General features: G+C 35.5%; 1 protein-coding gene across 1 annotated transcript; it reads left to right on the top strand.

Annotated features, from left to right (window-relative positions):
- The first annotated feature begins 2,073 nt into the window (after positions 1-2,073).
- Positions 2,074-20,755, top strand: mybbp1a (MYB binding protein (P160) 1a). The gene is made up of 27 exons (XM_079608613.1): positions 2,074-2,359; positions 3,385-3,480; positions 3,578-3,661; positions 3,784-3,858; positions 3,973-4,080; positions 6,774-6,964; positions 7,977-8,144; positions 8,718-8,835; positions 9,209-9,498; positions 10,158-10,268; positions 10,370-10,495; positions 11,112-11,318; positions 11,442-11,550; positions 12,034-12,121; positions 12,262-12,425; positions 14,106-14,237; positions 14,316-14,444; positions 14,921-15,094; positions 15,738-15,895; positions 17,167-17,301; positions 17,422-17,497; positions 17,579-17,710; positions 18,419-18,487; positions 18,577-18,690; positions 19,438-19,536; positions 19,629-19,753; positions 20,169-20,755. The coding sequence occupies exons 1-27, from the start codon at positions 2,162-2,164 to the stop codon at positions 20,503-20,505; spliced, it is 3,813 nt and encodes a 1,270-aa protein (XP_079464739.1). The 5' UTR covers positions 2,074-2,161; the 3' UTR covers positions 20,506-20,755.
- Positions 20,756-20,954: the final 199 nt, after the last annotated feature.

The raw sequence follows: 20,954 nt of genomic DNA, 5'->3' as shown, positions 1-20,954 counted from the left end.
TAAAATAAAAATATAATAAATAAAAGCGAAAAATTGATAAAAATTGATAATAAATCAAACAATTTACAATAAAATTAAAAGTATGAAAAATTGTTAAAAAAACAAAAATTTGCAAACTAATAAATTAATGAAAAAATAACATTAATCAAAATGACAAAAGCACATACAAGAAAATGACTAAAAAATTAACTAAAATTACAATACAAAAATGAAAATATGAAAATAAAAGTGAAATAGTATGTTAAATAATACTAAAATATCAATGTAATCTATACATATTTTACATCTAAATAATTGACAGCAATGAGAGTGAGGGATTTTATTTTATTTTTGCATTATAATAATGTATACTGGTAGAGATATGCAGGGATGATTGAATTTCCCGTAATAACACTTGGAAATCATTACCGCAGTGGATGCTGTTTGGTCATAACAACACTTACAACAGCCCAGAGAGTTTGGCTTAACTGACACACACAAAACACACTTAAACACACTAACGATTACATTTTCCACTCGCTCCTTGACTCCATCAAATCATTTGTTTAGTTTCACACCTATTGCATCCACTTTGCAAAAGCAGTTGTTCCGTTTCCTTTACAGACAAAAAAAAAACACAACAACATTCAGTAACGGGAACTAAATCCTGCTATCTTTTATCAAAATAGTTCAGATAATTGGGGGAGCGAAAGGCGCTCACTCAAATAATGTGATCCAGCTTGAAGAAACAAGTGGAAAAAGACTTGGGGCGAGTCTTCTAATGAATGTGTGTGTGGAGAGACCGACTCTGACACACAGGGTGTTAATGGTTTCTTCCCAGTGACTCGGGTGTGGAGGCCGCCGTGGCCCACTGAAGCCTTATGGGGGTCAGGCCTGGTTTATAGGGGCCCGACCCCTTCCTTATTAGTGACTGTCTCAGTCTGGGCAGAGTGTGTGTGTGTGTGTGTGTGTGAGAGGTTCTCTGAATCACTCCTGCTGTCATGAGTAATCACACTCAAATCTGTCTTGACATAAAAGGTTATCATCTGTCAGCAGTCATTAATGGACATTTAAAGAAGACTGGATTGACAGTTTGACATGTTTTTTTTTTTTTTAGATGTTTTAAAATGTATAGATATATTTTATACATTTATAGATTAAAACAAAATATTGTATTACTATATATTATATTACATATTTTACTCTCTCTCTCTCTCTCTCTCTCTCTCTCTCTCTATATATATATATATATATATATATATATAATATAAGTTATAATAATAATATTGGTATTATTGTGTTTTAAAATAAACATATATGTATTATATATAAATATATATTTATTTTAAAATACGGTAATACTGATAATAACATTATTTACAAAATTAGGCAGAATTTATGTAAGATTTATCTTATATAAAATTATATTATAGAAAGATATTACAATTAGTTACATTTTTAATTTATAATATTATTGTATCCAAAATTTTGTAAAATAAATCAATAATAATACATACATACATAAATAAGGCAGTTGTCCATGATAATTTAATTAAAGACTGAAAGCACGTTATCGTATACAAATTAAATAACAACAACAGAAACAAAAATAAAATACTATGTTATATGGGTTATATTACATAAAACAGAAAAAGTATACAAATTCATACTATGACAGTATATAATAAAAATACAATTATACACTGATATTAAAATTTGTTACAAAATTCTGTATAATTAGGCATAGTTTACGTAATATTTATCTTACTTACTTATACATTATATATTATATAAAGATATTACAATTGTTTACATTTTAATATATAATTGTATATAAAAAATAAAATACTAACTTATATTGGTAAAATTACATAAAACAGAAAAAAACATACTATTTATAACAGCTCTGTTTTACAGTAAAGGCATTTATTTATTGTATTATTTAAGTTAACTATTTTGAAATTGAAAAAGTTAATTATTTTTTAAAAGTATAACGTTATAAAGTATCAAATTATTTATAACAAAAGTTTCCGATTGCTGACCTTTATTATTTAGTTTGGGAGAATAAAGCTTTTATTGTTCAGTGTCTGGTTTGAGACTTTTATTTTGAATTCACTGCGCGGAAGTTAACCCCGGAAGAAAACGTCTCTGCGATCTCCCCACACGTGTGCGCCACACTCTCATGATGGTTGCAGTGATGCAGGGAGAGATGGAAGAGACCGAGAACACCACCGTGCGACCCAAAGTTACCGATGCTAAAGGCATTCTCAAACAGACCCGAGAGTTTCTGGATTATTTCTGGGACATCGCGAAACCCGAGCGAGACATCCGACTCAAAGCGATAGAGGATCTGATTGATCACCTGAAGCAGAGCGACAAGGTATGAAGTCATCATATTAATATTAGCTGATCACTGTTGATCAATATTGTTCTTAGCTAGGGTTGGTTGTTAGTGCTTTATTATCACCCGATGTAATAAGCTGTCATTACTCCTGAATACTGTGATCCGTTCTGGTCTGGTTGTTGACGTAAACACGTGGGTTTCATGGGGCTGTTGTATGGGGATTTTTTTATTTATGAAAACTTTAATGTCCACAGACTCCAGACATGATGATTTAACTTTAAAGATAAAGAGAGAGAAAAAAAAAATCGAGTTTCACATTTTTAATTTACCTACTTATTTAGAGTGTTAAAATTATTTTGTTTATCCCTCTGTGGCAAATATGAAGACTTTCTATTCTGTCACGTATCTATCTATCTATCTATCTATCTATCTATCTATCTATCTCTATCTATCTATCTATCTACAGTATCTATCTTTCTATCTCTATCTATCTATCTATCTATCTACAGTATCTATCTATCTATCTATCTATCTATCTATCTATCTACAGTATCTATCTATCTATCTATCTATCTATCTATCTATCTATCTATCTATCTATCTACAGTATCTATCTTTCTATCTCTATCTATCTATCTATCTACAGTATCTATCTATCTATCTATCTACAGTATCTATCTATCTATCTATCTATCTACAGTATCTATCTTTCTATCTCTATCTATCTATCTACAGTATCTATCTATCTATCTATCTAACGTTATCTATCTATCTATCTACAGTATCTATCTATCTATCTATCTATCTATCTATCTATCTATCTATCATTCATCTAGCCTATATATCATCCATCTATCCATCTAAGTATATTCATCAGTATATCTTTCTATCTATCTTATCATATTAAAATCATCTATCCATCCGTTAACCACATTATGTTTTCAAAAAATTGAAGGATGCAAAACTGATCAAATGACCTTGCGTGATAAAGTCAGTGGATTCTAGATGATGGCGTATATTTATATGTTTCCTCAGTGTTTCTGTTCTGTACTTTCCTCTAGGCGGATGAGTTGATGTATTCACTGAAGAGACTAGTGGATGGTCTGTCTCACACAAGAGAAGATGCTCGATCAGGATACAGTGTGGCTCTCGCTCAGGTATTTTAAGCCAGTCAAGTTTTATCTTCATGTCTTTCCTTATATAGCCTAGCAGTCTTTAGTTATGTAATTGACTGTTATTGTTTCTTGTCTGAAGCTGCTGAGTGTATTTGAGGAGATCTCGCTGAAATCCACACTAGACTGCGTCAAACAAAAGCACAACCTCCAGACAGCCAAAAAGGTGAGTTTTTTTATTTATTTATTTTTACGTTAAACCCTCATTAGTCCATATTTGATTATCCTAACCATCAATCTGTCATAATCACGATCACCGATCTTGTCGTGCTTGGATTGTTTTAACAGAAATTCATCAGAAGTGCAGCATTTGGGAATTTCTTCGGGGTGCTCGCCCTCTCTCAGTCCACACGTCTGCACAAGGTAAGAGGATTGTGTTACTTTAAGTTTACATGCATCACTAATTCTTATTTTGCATATATTATTTGGGATTCATATAAAACACTCATTTGTGTTCCTGATCTCTTTCTGTCTCAGGAGCCGCAGGTCATGCTGGAGTGTGTCCAGCTCCTCCAGAGTCTGTCCCAGTACAGAGAACACCTGAAAGACCTGCCCAGAAAAACCATGGTCGACATCCTGTCAGAGGTGATTACTGACATCCTGTCATCATTTACACACCGTCATATCTTTCCAAACCCGTAAGACTTTCTTTCCAAACCCGTAAGACTTTCTTTCCAAACCCGTAAGACTTTCTTTCCAAACCCGTAAGACTTTCTTTCCAAACCCGTAAGACTTTCTTTCCAAACCCGTAAGACTTTCTTTCCAAACCCGTAAGACTTTCTTTCCAAACCCGTAAGACTTTCTTTCCAAACCCGTAAGACTTTCTTTCCAGACCCGTAAGACTTTCTTTCCAGACCCGTAAGACTTTCTTTCCAAACCCGTAAGACTTTCTTTCCAAACCCGTAAGACTTTCTTTCCAGACCCGTAAGACTTTCTTTCCAGACCCGTAAGACTTTCTTTCCAAACCCGTAAGACTTTCTTTCCAAACCCGTAAGACTTTCTTTCCAAACCCGTAAGACTTTCTTTCCAAACCCGTAAGACTTTCTTTCCAAACCCGTAAGACTTTCTTTTATCTTCGGAACACAAATGAAGATCTTTTTAAAGAAATCTGAGAGATTTCTGTCCCTCCATTGACAGCTACACAACTGACACTTTTAAGTCCCAGAAAGGTAGTAAAGACATCATTAAAGTAGTGTTTTCAAAAGCACCAACTTTGGTACCAAGTCGGTACTGAAATTTAAAAAAATGTGACGCTTTGAGCGCTGTTGAGCGGAATCATAAACGCCTCTGATTGGCCATTGTGTTCACGGGCTCATCGGATATGTCTGTGATTGGCTACAATGATCAACGCACGGGAGCGTTTGAGAGCACACGGAAGTGTTCCCGTGTGTATCTGTGTTATCGCTCGCTGAAGAGTGTTAATGATGTATATTTACAACATGTTTTTGAAGCGCTGATCATTGTAGCCAATCACAGACATATTTGATGAGCGCGTGACAATGGCCGGCCATTCCGAGGTGTTTACGATTCTGCTCAACAGCGCTCAAAGCGTCACTTTTTTTTAATTTCAGTACCGACTTGGTACCGAAGTCAGTACTTTTGACAACACTACATTAAAGTAATCCTAATCATAATTAGAGATGCACCGATGTATCGGCCAGTAAGCGGTATCGGTCGATTAAAGCTCCCATTAATCTCTCATCCAGTAATCGCATAGAGCTTTATGCTCTGTTACTCCTGATAAAAAACAAAGTCTCAGCTTTCAAATTCTGTCCATTTTATCACGAAATTCAAACTAGGGCTGGACGATTAATCGCAATTAAACCGCACGCGATTTGGCAAAGGCTGCTTTTTTTTAATGCGCAGCTTTTCAGTGCAGTGCGGCTGACCGGTAGTAAACACTGCTCCATTTGAACGCCAGAGGGCGCTCTCACGCAGACACGATAAATATGCCCCGCCGCAGAAGTACAATAACGCGCATCATTCCAGGAAATCGCTGTAGCTGAATGAACAGAAGATTGAAATGCTTTGATTGATTAAACATGATTTATTAATACACGACTGCCTTATTCTGTGTAAGAAGCCACATCATCTCACAAATTATGCTCATCTGTCGTTATGAAGTGAGTTTGGAGTAAATGCATGTTATTAAATGTTGTCTTTTGTTGGACAAAGAGGTTCATAAATGCTTCTCATGTTGGGAAAGATGTTTGACGCGTGTTGCTTTTTCAAATGCACGTTATAAGAGTGACGTCATCAGTGACGAGCTGCGCATAAAAGATAATAATAATAAATGGCGAGTTAACTCTTTTAAATGTGACGTGACCGATCGGTGTAGCGTCTCAGTTCAAACAGCAGCGCGGACCGCGAGTCTTTTCTTCCGCGGGTCGAAAAACATGCACGAATATCACAAAGTATGTTGAAAGATACAGTACACCTTACCGAAATCCGTATCATGTCTCATGTAATCACTCAACTGCGTTTCAACCGCGGAAAGACGTCAATAAAACGGCTTGTGCACAATATCACTTAATGTTGCATATACCTTAGGAAAGTCATCCAGTGTCCACAGTTCAGTTAGCTATTTAAATGCACTAGAGAAGAGCTTATTTACTGTTAATTATATATGTATGTTTGAATAAATTTGCCATGAAGTGTTTATGTGACACTGAGTTGTATACAAACATTTCAGCTTTTATTTGAGTGTAAATATTATATCTGGAAAGGAAATAAATTGCAGTTGAATATAATAGCTGGTGAAGAGGAGCTTTTGGGCTCCCCAATAGCATTACAAATATTAATAGCATTAATAATACACTTATAATTATAATATTATTTTAAAGGGGTCATGAACTGGCTTTTAAAAATTTTTTTATATTGTTGTCTGAGGTCAATTTATGACGTTCGCTTGGATTTTACATTCGGGGGGCGGGGCTAAACAGGCGGTGTTGAAGTAGGCGTCGATCTTCTTCGTTCGCTGTGCCTGGTGTCAATAAAAACTTTTATTGGACTAACAAGGACGTTTTCAGTTCTGAAACTTACAGGATATTCTTATAGTATGATGACCTCTATGTCAAAAGCTCAAGGAAAATTTGATTTCTCAGTTCATCACCCCTTTAAATAATATTAATAACAATAAAAAGTATTATTATTATACAAATTAATATAGAAATGTTATTACTAATACTATTTATTTGTATTATATACATTATACACACTAATAATTAAATGTATATGTTACATGTAATGTTTAATATGCGTTGTGTTTTGTTGTTTAGACGTCGAAGGATGTGTTTGAAGAGGTGCTCTTGAGCGCCCTGCAGTCTGACCTGACCTCTGCCCTCCAAACCCCCGAGCAGCTGGAGCTCCTGCTAGTGGCCCTGCACAAGTTCCCCTCCGTGCTCAAGCCCAAAAAACTCAAGAAAATATTGGGAACCACAGCAGTCATTACTAAAGAGAACATGCCCAAGTGAGTGTGTCCAACTCTCCTTTTCTGCTTGCTTTCTCTATGTTGTTTTGCCTTTGCTTTCAGAGATTTTTAAATATGCAAAAAACAGTTTTTTTTAAGCTCCAGTCCGTAACTTTTTTGGGTTAAAAATGATCCAAAATAAATTGATGAGCAAGTACATAACCAGCCAGTGTTAAAAACGATCTGCTTTCTTTAGCTCGATTCAAAGCGGTAAGCTTGTAATAATGTTTTTAATTCCAGTGGTACTGGTGGATTTCTGCGGGAAATTCGAGCTCGTCTTTGCGTCATTACGTCACATCTGTACACATAAAGAAGTCTCGGCTAGTAGGCTATATTGCGTGTGAGGATGTTGGAGGTAGAGATGTATAGCCTTTTCTCACAGCACTTTATATAATTAAACGTATTAAAGGAGAACTCCGGCGCAAAATGAACCTTTGGTGTAATTACACATTGTTACCTAGTCAACCGTTATCTGAGATTTGTTTTCATGATTATCAAATGTAAATAGTTTTATCTCTTAAAACAGTTTAGCCTATAACGCTAGTATAACGCTAGTATATGGGGCATTGAGTAATGACAAATAAAAATCGCTTGTTAATACCACTAACAAGGCTCAAAATAGCCCCACACTAACACGGTAGCATAATGAGGGTCCCTACCTTCAAACCGAAGCATTGAGAACTTTGACAGTGTCCAGGCAGTTTAATAAGAAGATATTTTATACATAGTCAACTTCGCGTAGCCATCTTTGAAAAACAGACTCTATCAGTCGATCTAGGAACGCCGATCCAAATGCGCTGAACTGTGTAGAATCTCATATGGTCCAGCGCATTTGGATCGGCGTTCCTAGATTGCATGATTGAGTGTTTTTCAACCTGTAACCTTTAATTTATTTATAATATAAAAGTTTTTTGTGTTGATTTTATTTGAGAGCTAAAATGTTATTTTACGCATGGCAGGTTGAAAACATGCTCTTTATTGTTTTGTTAATATTGTTGATGTGCACTCGCAGGTTAGTGGAGGTTTTAAAGATGGCCGCTCGCTCTGTGAAGAAGGAGAACGTTCTGCCCCCGGTCGCTCTGGACTTGTTGCAGGCGTCTCTGCGAGAGGACAACTTCGAGATGTTCTGGGCCGATGCCATCATCAGAGGCATGATGTCAGAGATGCCTGGACCCACACAGTGAGTTTTACATCTGTCGTCAAACCTTAACCTGCTAGTTTTAGTTTAAGTTTAATATGCAGCCAGCCAGATATGGACACGTCTAACTTCATGTGATGAAAGGTTATTTTGCACGTAAATATTGATATGCAAATGCATAATTTTATGTAAATGTGTAGGGCTGCGTTTCCCAAAAGCATTATAAGCCTAACGTAGAACAATTGCCACCAATGGCCTCTATGATCAACTTAGGCTTATGATGCTTTTGGGAAACAGCCTGAATGTTTTCAAGATCTTAAGTTAGCAGAAATTGTTAATCTGGGTTGGTGTCGATTGTGTTCTTCAAATCAACCAACTGCATAATAATAATGAACATTGTTCTGTTGTTTGGGAATGTATTTGCCCTGCTCGCTTGACATTTTTATGCATGTTTATTTATTTAAAATGTAGTTTAATTGTATTTATATATTATTTTTTTTTGATAAATTGTTAATTCATTTTATTTATTTAAAATGTAGTTTAATTGTATTTATTTTAAGTTAAATCATTGAATTGACTTAAATAATAGTCTCTTTGTCTCTCTCTCTCTCTCAGTTATTTGAGTTTCCGGTTGCTGGCAGCATCTTTGCCGCTGCTGTCAATCACTCAGCTTGAGTTTGTGTTGTCCGGTGATGTGATGAGACATTACGGTGAACACATACTGTCTGCACAGGTCTGTCTTTATGTTTGGTAATTTATATGTTTCATGTGATGGATGACAACAATAGCATCCATTATTTTTACTTTGAAGAGGAAAATTATAATTTTAAATCAGTTGAATAAATTTATTAATGACTCGCTTTTTTTTAACATTTACTTACTGGTGTAATTGATGCAATCTTATGGTTTGTTTAAACAACAACAATGTACTAAAAGCTTAAAAGTTTTTCCTTTTAATTTTTTGCATACAGATTTGAATGTTCTGCTGGGTCTAATAGACATTGTTGTCATTGAGGAATAAGATAAGACGTAATGTGGGTGTTTGATTCAAGAGTTCAATCTTTTAACGCTTAATCGTCATCATATTGTATGTTTATTGCCTTCAGTTGCCAGACCGATTCAAGTTTGCTCCGGAAATGGAGACGTACGTGTGCGAGTTCATGCAGGGCTGCCCTGACGCTGACAAACAGCTCGCAGTGATCCTCAGCTTCACCCAGCTCACCAACCAGGGCTACCCCGTGGTGCCGTCCTACTGGAAGGTTCTGGAGCACATGGTTCCGGCGGCGCTGGAGCAGTACGTGGAGTGGCTGATGGAGGCGTTCTGCAAGCCACAGCTGGACAAGTGTCTGGACTTCAGCACTCGCAGACAGAAAGGAAACCAAGAGTCTGGACCAGAGTGAGTTTACACTGTATTTTACAAGAATTAAGATTTCAGTATCAACTTCGACAAAGCAGAAATGATGTTATGCTATTTTTCACTAGGGTTGGTATTTTTATTATTGTTTATATACTATTATAGTTTATAATAGTATTAGCTTTTATTTTTAAATTTTTAGCTTTTCTATTTTAGTTTTAGTAGTTTTTAAAATATTTATTAGTTTATTTCATATTTCTACTACATTTCAGTTTTAGTACTTCCCTCGCCGTGTGATAATTTTTTTAATATAATTTTGTATTTTATTTAAATTAACAGAAACTTTACATTTCAGTTTTAGTACTTCCGTCGCCGTGTTATAATTTTTTTAATATAATTTTGTATTTTATTTAAATTAACAGAAATTTTACGTTTTAGTTAACTGTAATAGTATTTTTTTTATGTTATCAAATAAAAATATAATTAGTAATAATAGTTTTTATTTGTTTAAAATAGCATATATTTATTATTGTTGTTATTATTAATTAAATAAATGAAGTGAAATTATTTGTTTTAACAATTATTTGATAATTTTTGTTTGAATGTTAATTTTCAATTCAAGGGTGATTTATTTTTTGTCACCGCTGAGGCGTTTTCCTTGTGTCAGTTTCATATTTCTTCTATTTTACCTCATGCTGTAGGGGTGACAGCTGTGTTGCCAGGTTTCGTAAATGGATCATTCCACGCCTCACTTTCATTTTGGAAAACCATCAGATTAAGAAGCGGGAGGATCTCGTCATGAAAATGGCTAGGTATAGTTATATTTTATATTTATATTTCACCAATGGTCTCTACCTGGCATGTATACTGATATGAATGGATGGTATTGTGATGTTTTATCTTTCTCCTGTAGGTTTATTTTCTTCCACGGATTCTTTGTTGTGAAGAAACCCACCCCAGAAGTCCCTGAGACAGCGCAAGCTTTTTCAGTGCCCATAGATCAGCAAACACGAGCCACGCTCTCTGCAGCCTTTTACGGGTCTGTCTTATATTCTTCACCGCCACACCATACATGGTTTATTAGCACTTTAATTGTCTAGAACTATTCCTATGCTATGCATCACTGGCTATGTTAGTATTGTTCCAAATTAGCGTTATGCCAGTAATTATGGCTGATGATAACCAATAAAAAGGCAATATTAGAATTAAATTAAATTTAGGAAATTAAAAATAAGTCGTCATGAAGAGCATTTTTTTTACTGATATTTATTAATTAATTTTTCTAAATGTTAATTAAATTAATAAATATAATTAATTTAAAGGTGCTGTATGTTTTTAACTGTTGTAAAGCATACAAATACCATAGCATATTTAATGAAAAAAGATGTTCGCCATCAATCTAAACAGCTCTATTCCCAGAGACATTAAAATGCAGATAAATTAGTTTACGGTGATCGTCGCCTTCAATGTTCTTGTTGTATGTCCTCAATCTGGCTAAATGCTTGAGTGTGGAGTCTGAGGTGGATGTGCGGGAGAAACAACTTTTTCCAATATTTCGAATTTCAACTGCAGTACCCATTTCAACCACTAGCTGTCAATATTACATACTGCACCTTTAAATGAAATTAATGTATATATACTCCCATCTCCTCCAGTCTTCTGCAGGGCCTGAACACAAAGCCTGTGTTAGGAGATTCGCCTGAGGTGGAGGGACTGAACCCCAGGAGGAATCTGGGTGTTAAAGCTGACGGGACCATGTGGATTTACTGTCTGGTGCAGTACGCCGCCATGCTCCTCAACCAGAGCAAAAACGTCCAGAGCATTCAGACCTTCAGTTCAGAGCAGAGACAGGGCTGGGACAGGTGACGTATCCTACTAAACACTACTTATAATATACAGAAAAAAGCTGTTTTCCACAATATGACCGATTAAATGCAAACAAAAGTGAGGTGCTTTTAGTGATTTTGTGTTATGTCTGTTTTCAGTATGCTGGAATCAGTGGAAGCCTTGATGAAAAAAGCAAAGAAGTCTTCTTCACCTGAACACACAGCGTTCCAGCACCTCTTCCTGATCATTGGGATTCAGATGTTCAAGGTTTGAATCTTTCTGGCTTAATAAATGGCTGGTGTATTAGATCAGGAGTTCATTAGTTCACCCAAACCCCCTTGATGAAAAATATATTTTCAGTTAACATTTAACAATCATGTTTCTCTGACGTCGATTAATTGTCACGCGATATGCTAGAAAACAAATCAAATATTTGTTTAAGCAATACAATTTAAAAGCTACGCAACTGACACTTTCAAGCGGCCACTGTATTAATTATTTATTAATCCGTTAATTATTTTCTATATCCTTGTTGTGCATGGAAAGCTCTTTTTATTAATACATATTCATTTTGCTGCTTAAAATAGTTTTTGGGATATTGAGTACAATAAAAGATCATGTGCTTTACATTCCTGTTCCAGATTTTTTTCAGAAAAGATTGATTGTGGACTGATTTCAGGAAGTTCTGAAGACCTAAATTTTACTGCCTATATTTTGTAATCTTGACCGAAGTGTTGATGTTCTTTCCAGGCTCCAGAAGAAAGTTTGGAGCTGTTGAATGATTTGCGGACTTGCATGGAGAAAGCTCAAGCTAAGAAATCCAAAAAGAAGAAAGCGAGTAAGTTGGAGCAGTTTAATGCAGTTAATGAAATACGGCCATTATTTCGACTTCTGTTATAGATTTGTGATCCATAATTCCTTGTTCATTGTGCATGTTGTGTTTATGCCCTAATGGTGTGTGTGTGTGTGTGGTTCCAGGTGGCAAGGGCTCAGACGAGGAGCCGCACTGGGTGGAGGTGGTGGTTGAGATCCTGTTGTCACTCCTGTCTCAGCCCAGTCGACTCATTCGTTGTGTGTGCAAAGCTGTGTTTAACCGTATCTGCCCTCACCTCACCCAAGGAGCTCTCAGCTCCATCCTGAGCGTAAGAGACTATAAACTAATGAACAGTGCTTTTTTACTGTTGTATTATTTATATGCTATTGTAGTATTTATTCATATTTAGAATTTTTTTTTTTGAGTTATGTGGTTTTCACATTTATTCGGGTTTATTTTTTCGTTTTAGCTTTAGTAATGTTAGTAATTGAATTTTTTTTATTAAGTTAGTTGCCAAAGCAACATTTATCTTTAAAAAAAGTTTTTCATTTAATGTTTATATTTTATTTAAATTTTATTTAAATTTGCGGAAACACTTTTTGGTAACACTTTAGTTTAGGCTCCTATTCTCACTATGAATTAGTTGCTTATTAGCATGCATGTTACTAGAATATTGGCTGTTTATTAGTAAGTATAAAGCGCATATTATTATTCTGCCTTATTCTTCATGACCTTATTCTACATCCTTAAAGGCACACCGCAGACTTTGTGACCTAAAGATTTGAAGCATATGAGTTCTTTTAAATGATTCCTCAGGCCAATATACAGCGCTTGACACTATCAATGCTCCGAGCGGGGCTGCCCTCTTGAAATACCGCCTATGTAAGTTTGGAGAAGATGCACCGTCTTTGGCCAGGTCATGTGACCTGGAGAATGCCTGGTGAACGAATCACTTTACGACCGTGACGTGACCACAAGCTCTGATATACTCAAGGAGCTAACGCTTTTGCTACTATTTTTCCGCCTGCTCGACTCCTGGCCATGGCTGAGGCAAGAAAAAAGTTTAAAACTGCTTCTGAGGAGGCAAAAAAAGAGAAAACGCGAGAGGGATCGTTCATGTCTTCTTGACTTTTGCGACAGTGCTGCGGCGCTTGTGGCCTCTAGGGGCGCTCGACGTGAAAGTTACAGGTCTAGCGCCCCTAGTGGCCAAAAGTTCCGCGGTGTGCCTTTAAAGGGATAGTTCACCCAAAAATTCAAAGCCTGTATGAGTTTCTTTAAGTTTCTTAAGACATTTGAAAGAATATTGGTAATCAACAATGTTGGTAAAGGTAGTCATTGACTTCCATAGTAGGAAAAAAAATACTATGGAAGTCGGTGTCTACCGTCAACTGTGATTAACAACATTCTTTAAAATGTCTTCTTTTGTGTTCAAAGAAAGAACCTCATACAGGTTTAGAACAAAATGACAATATTAATTCTTGGGTGAACTATCCGTTTAATTTCATACAATACCTAAACTTAACAACTACCTTACTAACTATTAATAAGCAGTAATTAGGAGTAATTAGTCGTAGTTAATATTAAGAATTGGACCCTAAACTAAAGTGTGACCCATTTTTTAAATAGTTTGTTTTAATTGTAGTTTACTTACCGATTCTGTCAATGTGAGCTTTAAAAGAGCTTCTTGTCTTTGCTAGCTAGTGTAATTTATAATAAACAGACAGTTTTCATAACTTTACACCTTTAATTTTACCCACAATGCGTTTAGCTTCCATAATGTGATGTATTTCTGAGCGAACATTCTTCAGGAAATAGTGTAGGGCGTGGCTTTACTTTAAAAGGATTTGATTGGATTGTGGATGTTAAGGTGGGGTTAATTATTGGTTAATTCTCCATTTCCCCATCCTCGTGGGTGTGGTTAAAGTTGTGTTTTTTCTTTTGAAATAACGTACATGTGATTAATTTGGCAGAATAAATGGGGTCTTTTTGATTTCTTGTTGATTTTTAGGTTCTGGACCCTAACAAGGATGAGGATGAAAGTGGTGTTGGGGTTACTGATGAGAAAGACAAAAAGAGAAAACAAAAAGAGGAAGAAGATCTAGATGACGAAGAAGAAGAGGAAGAAGATGATAAAGAGGAGGTGAGACGATCATCATGAGTATTTATCGCAGCAAACCAAACAAATCTGCAAATTTTAACTTTTTTTTAATTGCATCAGGATGAAGAGGGTTCTGATTCCTCAGATGATGATGATGATGATGATGATGAAGCCATGGAGGAAGGAGGAGAGGTTGATCAGAACTTCCGATTGGAGTTGATGAAGGTTCTGCAGGGTCAGAATGCTCTGGTATGAACAAATAAATGAATTTTCACTACTAAAACGCAGGCCTGGGCGATACAATGAATATCGCAGATATTATTGCAATATCTTTACTGATGGTATAAAATCCTGTAATATTGTGTATGTTGCAAAAATTGTAAAAAGTTTAGTTTATGAAGACAGTAATCCAGTGTGTGTGAGCGCTCTGTGAAGAGCGTCAAAGGTTTCTATTTGCATCATATTTAGTTGCGTTGATCCAATCACAGACATGTCTGTTGAGTGGGGAACACAATGACCAATCAGAGGTAAGTTATTCAGTGGCGCATTGCACAGTGTAGGCAACTTCATTGATCATAAAGCGAGGTTCTGCGTATGTGCAGAGCTTAGTCAGCTATTATAAAGGGAGCGCTCTCTGCTCACTTTCTGTTTGATAACTCATTCACAATTTAAACAAAAATAACTACGTGTCAAGCAACAATAGCAGACGTTCTGTTCTCGTTTAGGCCACTGAAGAGGATCGCAGTGAGGATGAGGATCTTGATGATGCGGCGATGATGAAGCTGGACGGAAGCCTGTCTTCTCTCTTCCTGGAGCAGAAGAATAGGATCCAGGCCAAGAAAGACGAGAAGGACAGAATCAGCAAGGAGAAGGTCCTCGTGCGGGACTTCAAGATTAAAGTAGGTCTTGCCCCGTTGGACTGTCTCACATTTATAATTATTATTTTGATCTTATTCTTATCTATAGGTCTTGAGAATATGTATCGTTTTAGTATTAGTTCTTTTCAGCTTGATAGAACAAATAAGATTTATGCTTTAAACAAAAATTATATGTATTTATTTTGATACGTGCAGTATTGTGACAACACATACACACATATGTACATTATTAAAACATTTTATCGTAATGTATTTTTTTATAGTGCTGTATAAATTAGCCATGTTGAGTTTAATTAGTTAACTGCACCTTTTCTTTATTTTATATATATTTTTTTATATTTTCTAATTATTTAATCTGACTGCATGATGTGCTTTTTAAAGGTTTGAACCATAAAATCCTCTGCCGCTGCAGCCATATACAGACGGATGACTTATGGCTGTTGTTTTTTTTAGCTTTTAAACTTTCAAACTTTTAAAAATCATTTGATTGGAGTCCGAAATGTCCGATTGGGGTCAGGCGAAACTGAAACCAGCCCAATCATACAGGGCTTCCTTAAGGCTGATTAGTGACATCGATTTTTAAAAAAATATAAATTATGTAGTTAAAATATGTGGGTTTTGTCTCTCAGTGGCTAATTTAAGTAATTTGGGGTGTTATTTTCAGGTACTGGACATGGTGGAGATGTTCTTGAACAAACAGGGAAGCAGTGCTCTGGTTCTTGGGATGGTGGAACCGCTGCTTAGCGTGATCGAGAACGGGATGAGCTCTGAAACCAGCCAACAGGAGCAGGACTACCTGCGCAAGGCCGCAGACATCTTCAGGTGAGCAGTGTTATTGTAGTATTATTTGCTATTATAAATCTATTATTTGTATTTTGAATTAGCTTTTATTTTCATATTTTCAGTCTTCATTTAAACCTGAGTTTAAAGTTAAGGTAGGCAATTTCAGAGAGTCTAGCAATAGCAAGCTAGCTTTGAAAGCATAAGATCCCACCCTCCCTTTAGAGCGTCTCCAAAGCCACGCCTCCTTCAAAACACATGAACACACACACAGCAGAGTCTGCAAAGCGTCACGAGAGACGGTGTTAAACTGCCTCACTACTCAAAGCTCATAACATTACAATAATAATGAACATAAACCACTTAAAGAGCTCTTAATTGTACCACCTGACTGCTGCAGATTCATTACGCCGTTGATCGTGTTGACACAGAAATGCATAAATCCGAATCTGAGGATATGAACGTCATGGGTTGCCATCTCGTAATTGCCGTTATGATGTTGTGAACGCAGGATAAGCTCGTTGTTTTGGTTTAGGAGGAACTGTAAAAGGCGGCTGCTGTTTGTTTTTGGCGCTCGATGACTGTCTACAACTCTGCATAGCATCGGACAGGATGCAATATAGCAAAAAGTGTTTATGAAAAACATTTCCTACCCTACCTTTTAAGTTTTAAAAATTGGATGTCCTTTTGTTTTTTTCATTAATATATATACATTCATATATATATATATATATACATTCATATATATATATATATATATATATATATATATATATATATATATATATATATCAGTCGTGCTCAGAATTAATCATACCCCTGGTAAATTATAAAAAATGGCTGTAAAAAATTAATCTGCATCGTTTATCCTTTTGATCTTTCATAAAAAAAATTGGCAAAAATCTAACTTTTCATTTAAGTAAAATAATTGAAAGTGGGGGAGGGGGAAATCACATTAGTAAATAAATGTTTTTCTCCAAAACTCGTTGGCCACAATTATTAATACCCTTTTATTAAATACCTTTTTGCAAGCTTTTGGAGTCTTCTCCTATAATGCCGGATGAGTTTGTAGAACACCTGACAAGAGATCAGAGACCATTCCTCCTCACAGAATCTCTCCAGATCCTTCAGAATACTTTAATTGATTTCAGTTTTAGTTTCAGGAGTTTCACTTAAAACTTACATAAAATATAAATATTTTAAGTTGATGTTGCTTAATAAGTTTGAGATTCACTTCCTTAAGTGAAACATGGAAAACATTCTGCATTTTACATACAATTCTTATAGTTTGTTTCTCTGTCTCTGATTGGCAGGAACCGACTGTGTCGTGGCAAGTATTACTGCAGGGAAGTTGATGGCCGAGAGGCGGAGCTTCATGAAATGTTTGAGCGTCTGATTGGTCGAGCCCAGAAACTGACAGACTCGTCTGTGTGTCTGTACTACTTCAGGTAATGACTTCTGGATGTTGGTGCTTATTCAAATATTGCTGGTGAAAACTTCTCTACAAACTCTCATTTATGTTCATTGTGAATATATTTATGTGTTATAATTACGTTATTGTTTTGTAGTGCTGCTCTTTACTTGCTGAAGGTGTTGAGAGGCGTTGTGAGTGGCAAACAGGGCTCGACAAACGCACCGTCAGAGGTAATCTACAATCTCAAATTGATACAGCGTTGCTAATCTCCAAATACTGAGCTTGATGAAATACCTTTGTGCTAATTGCAGGCAAAGTTTATGGGTAAAGTGGATGTTGAGAGGGTCACAACTTGCTTCAGGAATGCGTTGACGTCTTTCATGACGAGAAGGAAAAGCCCTTTCACTGGAGCCATGTTCAGCGACCTCTTCATCAGGTTCCCTGTGAGTCTAAACTGCTTCAATAGTAAATATCAATTGTATGGTTAAAGGTGCAGTAAGCAAGTTCTGAGAAACACTGTTGATTTAAAATCTAGACTTTTTCTCTGTTAAAATAGTGACTCTGATAAAATAGCTCAAGGTTTGCTGTGCTTATTTGTTGGCAACTTTTTTAAATTTAAATATTGATTATATGACAATATGACTGAAATAATAATGATTGTAATTAAATAAATTTAAACAAAAAAGAAATGGTGTTTTTCTTTTGTAAAAATATAAAATAAAACATTTAATGGCATTAATAATATTAATTTTACAGTACAAATGAAAAATTATAATAATCATATTTATGTATTAATATTAGAGATGCACCGATTACAATTTTCTAGGCCGATTCCGTTTTTTCATTTAATTTGACCTGCCGATACCGATTTTAGCCGATTTCGATTTCATTTTTTCTAACCATTTTACAGCACACACAAATATTTATTTTCTATTTTTTATTTAACCCTTTTCACGCGCAAGTTTAAAATATTCTAATTTTATAGAATATTTGATAAGGCCAACAAACATCACTATTGCTATTGCTTATACTTGTTCAAATAATTGAACGTTGATTGAACATCTTACACTGGAAAACACCACTCAAAAAATGTAGAAATATAGTCTATCTCGTGAAAACTCTTAAGTGATCCATTTGTGATATGTTTGAAGGTGTTGTGTGTGAACCTGTTGGACATAGCTGTGGAGAACATCACAGGAGGACTGAGGGAACATCAGCAGGTAAAAAGAAGCCTAAGAATATGGAAGTATGATCATTTACTTGGTCATTTAATTATAATTTATTGTTATATGTTCAATGTTTTTTTCAGGGTCAGGCATGTGTCATGGTGCTGCAGGCCCTGCAGAGTAAAGAAGTGAAGAATCTGATGTCTGATGTCCAGATAACTGAGCTGCATCAGAAAGTTGCGGATCAGCTCACAAATGTAGGCTTCCTTCAGCTCTTAGCTTGAATTTCTCAAAATGCAACATGTTTTTACTGTTGAGAGTATCTGTAGCCTCAACATACAAGTGTGTCATGATCCTAAAATATCCGTGCTTTGCACCAATTCCAGTGAAACACCATTCAAAAATCTGGGGTCAGTAGGATTATTGTTTCTGGAAAAAGTATTTAATGCTCACCCAGGCTGAATTTATTTGATCAAAAATACAGTAAAATCTGTAATATTGTGGAATAATTCTATTTTAATATTTTTTAAAATGTAATTTATTCCTGTGATGCAAAGCTCAATTTTCAACATCATTACTCCAGTCTTCAATCTCACATGATTCTTCAGAAATCATGCTAATATGATTTTAATGCTCAATAATTATTTTTTATTTATCATCATCGATAATGTGAACGTCTTTACTGTATTTTTTTTTTAATATAATGACTCTTTGCTGAATGAAAGTAATTTTTCAACAACAAAAAACTAAAAATACTGACCCCAAACTTTTTTTTAAAACATTTATTGCAGAATAACAAGCAAATAAACAAATAAATAATTAATACATTAAGGTAATGGCTTGTAGCAGTCAGGTATTTTTCAACAAAGTAAATATATCTACAAAATAGAAAAGTTTCTTATTCACTATACATTCATGTTTACCATTTTTGACCAATAAGCTTTCCTTGAGTGCTCTTGAGGGCACATGTGCATATCACTAATAAAATAATCCTTTTCTTCCAGAGTTTTGAAAATGTACAGTGTAAGAACAAAACGGTTCATGAAAAGATGGTGAAGGCGCTGGAGCTCTGTCAGTACCTTGTCAAAACCGTTCACCAACAGGTAATGAATCACTGTTTTTACTAAACCTTGTGCTTGTTTACGTCAGTTCAATTGTGAGTTGTGAAAAGGGAATTTTGTTTATTCCTGAGCAGAAGATGCAAGTTAAACTGGAGCTCCTTCAGAACATTCTCAAGTCCATGAACGCAGAAGGTATCCTGCAGAAACCAGGGAAGCTGGAGGACACGTACTGGAACGTGATGAGATTATTTGGCATTCTGTGAGTCATTACTAACATTTATTTGGATTATAATTTTGATTCTGTGTTCAGGGGATTATAATTTTGATCATATACACACACACACACACACACACACACACACACACACACACACACACACACACAGCATGCTGTATATATGCATGTACGTATATATATATAAATAAAATAAAATATATTTTGTGTGTACGTACATAATCATACATCATTTGTTTGCCATTTAATAATCATCTCTTGGTTTGTTTCCATGTTACAAATAAAAATAGACAATAATAATCAAATGGGTGGTGTACCTTTTCAAATAAATTTTTTTTAAATTTTAAGTAAAGTATGAAAATTTTTTAGCACATTGCTAGTTCTGCCCATCTGATAATGGTCCTGTATTCAATGTCTCTATGCTCCTTCATTTATGTAGAAAACCAAAGATGGAAAAGGTTAAGAAAGTTGTAGAGGAAAAGCAGACAGAAGAGAACACAAAGAAGAAGAAGGGCTTCCTTCCTGAGACGAAGAAACGCAAGAACCGCAAGAAGCCCGTGGTACTGGAGGGGAAAGAAACACCAGCCTCCACAGAAACCCCTGAAGGAGCGTCAGGACAGGGAAAGAAGAAGAACAAGAAGAAGAAAAACAAGAAAAGGAAACAGCAGGGAGGAGAAGAGACACAAGATCAGCCGGCCACTAAGAAAACCAAAACACAGCCGGAACAAAAGAAGAAGAAAAAGAAAGGAGGACAGCAGGGAGATGATGGGAAATAATTGGACAATAATGTGATATAACTGTGATGAATACAGGACTGGTTGCTGTTACTTTGGCCTTGGTCATCATAATTCTGTGATTTAATGAACGGCTCAAGATCAGCTGTTCTGTTCAGAGAAATCAGCCAGTGTGAAGAGAGAAATTGTTTTTGTTTCAGATATCTGTATTATTTGCCTGTGTGTGATTACTTGCATGATACAATTTTTGTAAAAGCAATACGTGGAATACTAAAAGGTATTTTATTCTTTATATGTGGTTTCAGTGTTTTTACTGTATGTGTGTGGCAGTAATTGAAAATGACTTTCTGTGTTTTTAGTTACTGTAAAAGGCAAGCTATGAAACAAATGTTACTGTACAGTAATGTAAATAGTGTACATGGATGGATAGATGCATAGTTGGATAAATAGAGAATGGCTGAATAATTAGATGGATCCAGATCCACCAGTAA

The sequence above is a fragment of the Phoxinus phoxinus genome, assembly GCF_949152265.1.
Source record: "Phoxinus phoxinus genome assembly, chromosome: 3".
Taxonomy (NCBI): Eukaryota; Metazoa; Chordata; class Actinopteri; order Cypriniformes; family Leuciscidae; genus Phoxinus; species Phoxinus phoxinus.
Note: the sequence above shows the minus strand (reverse complement) of the source record. Positions and strands in the feature narration are given on the sequence as shown.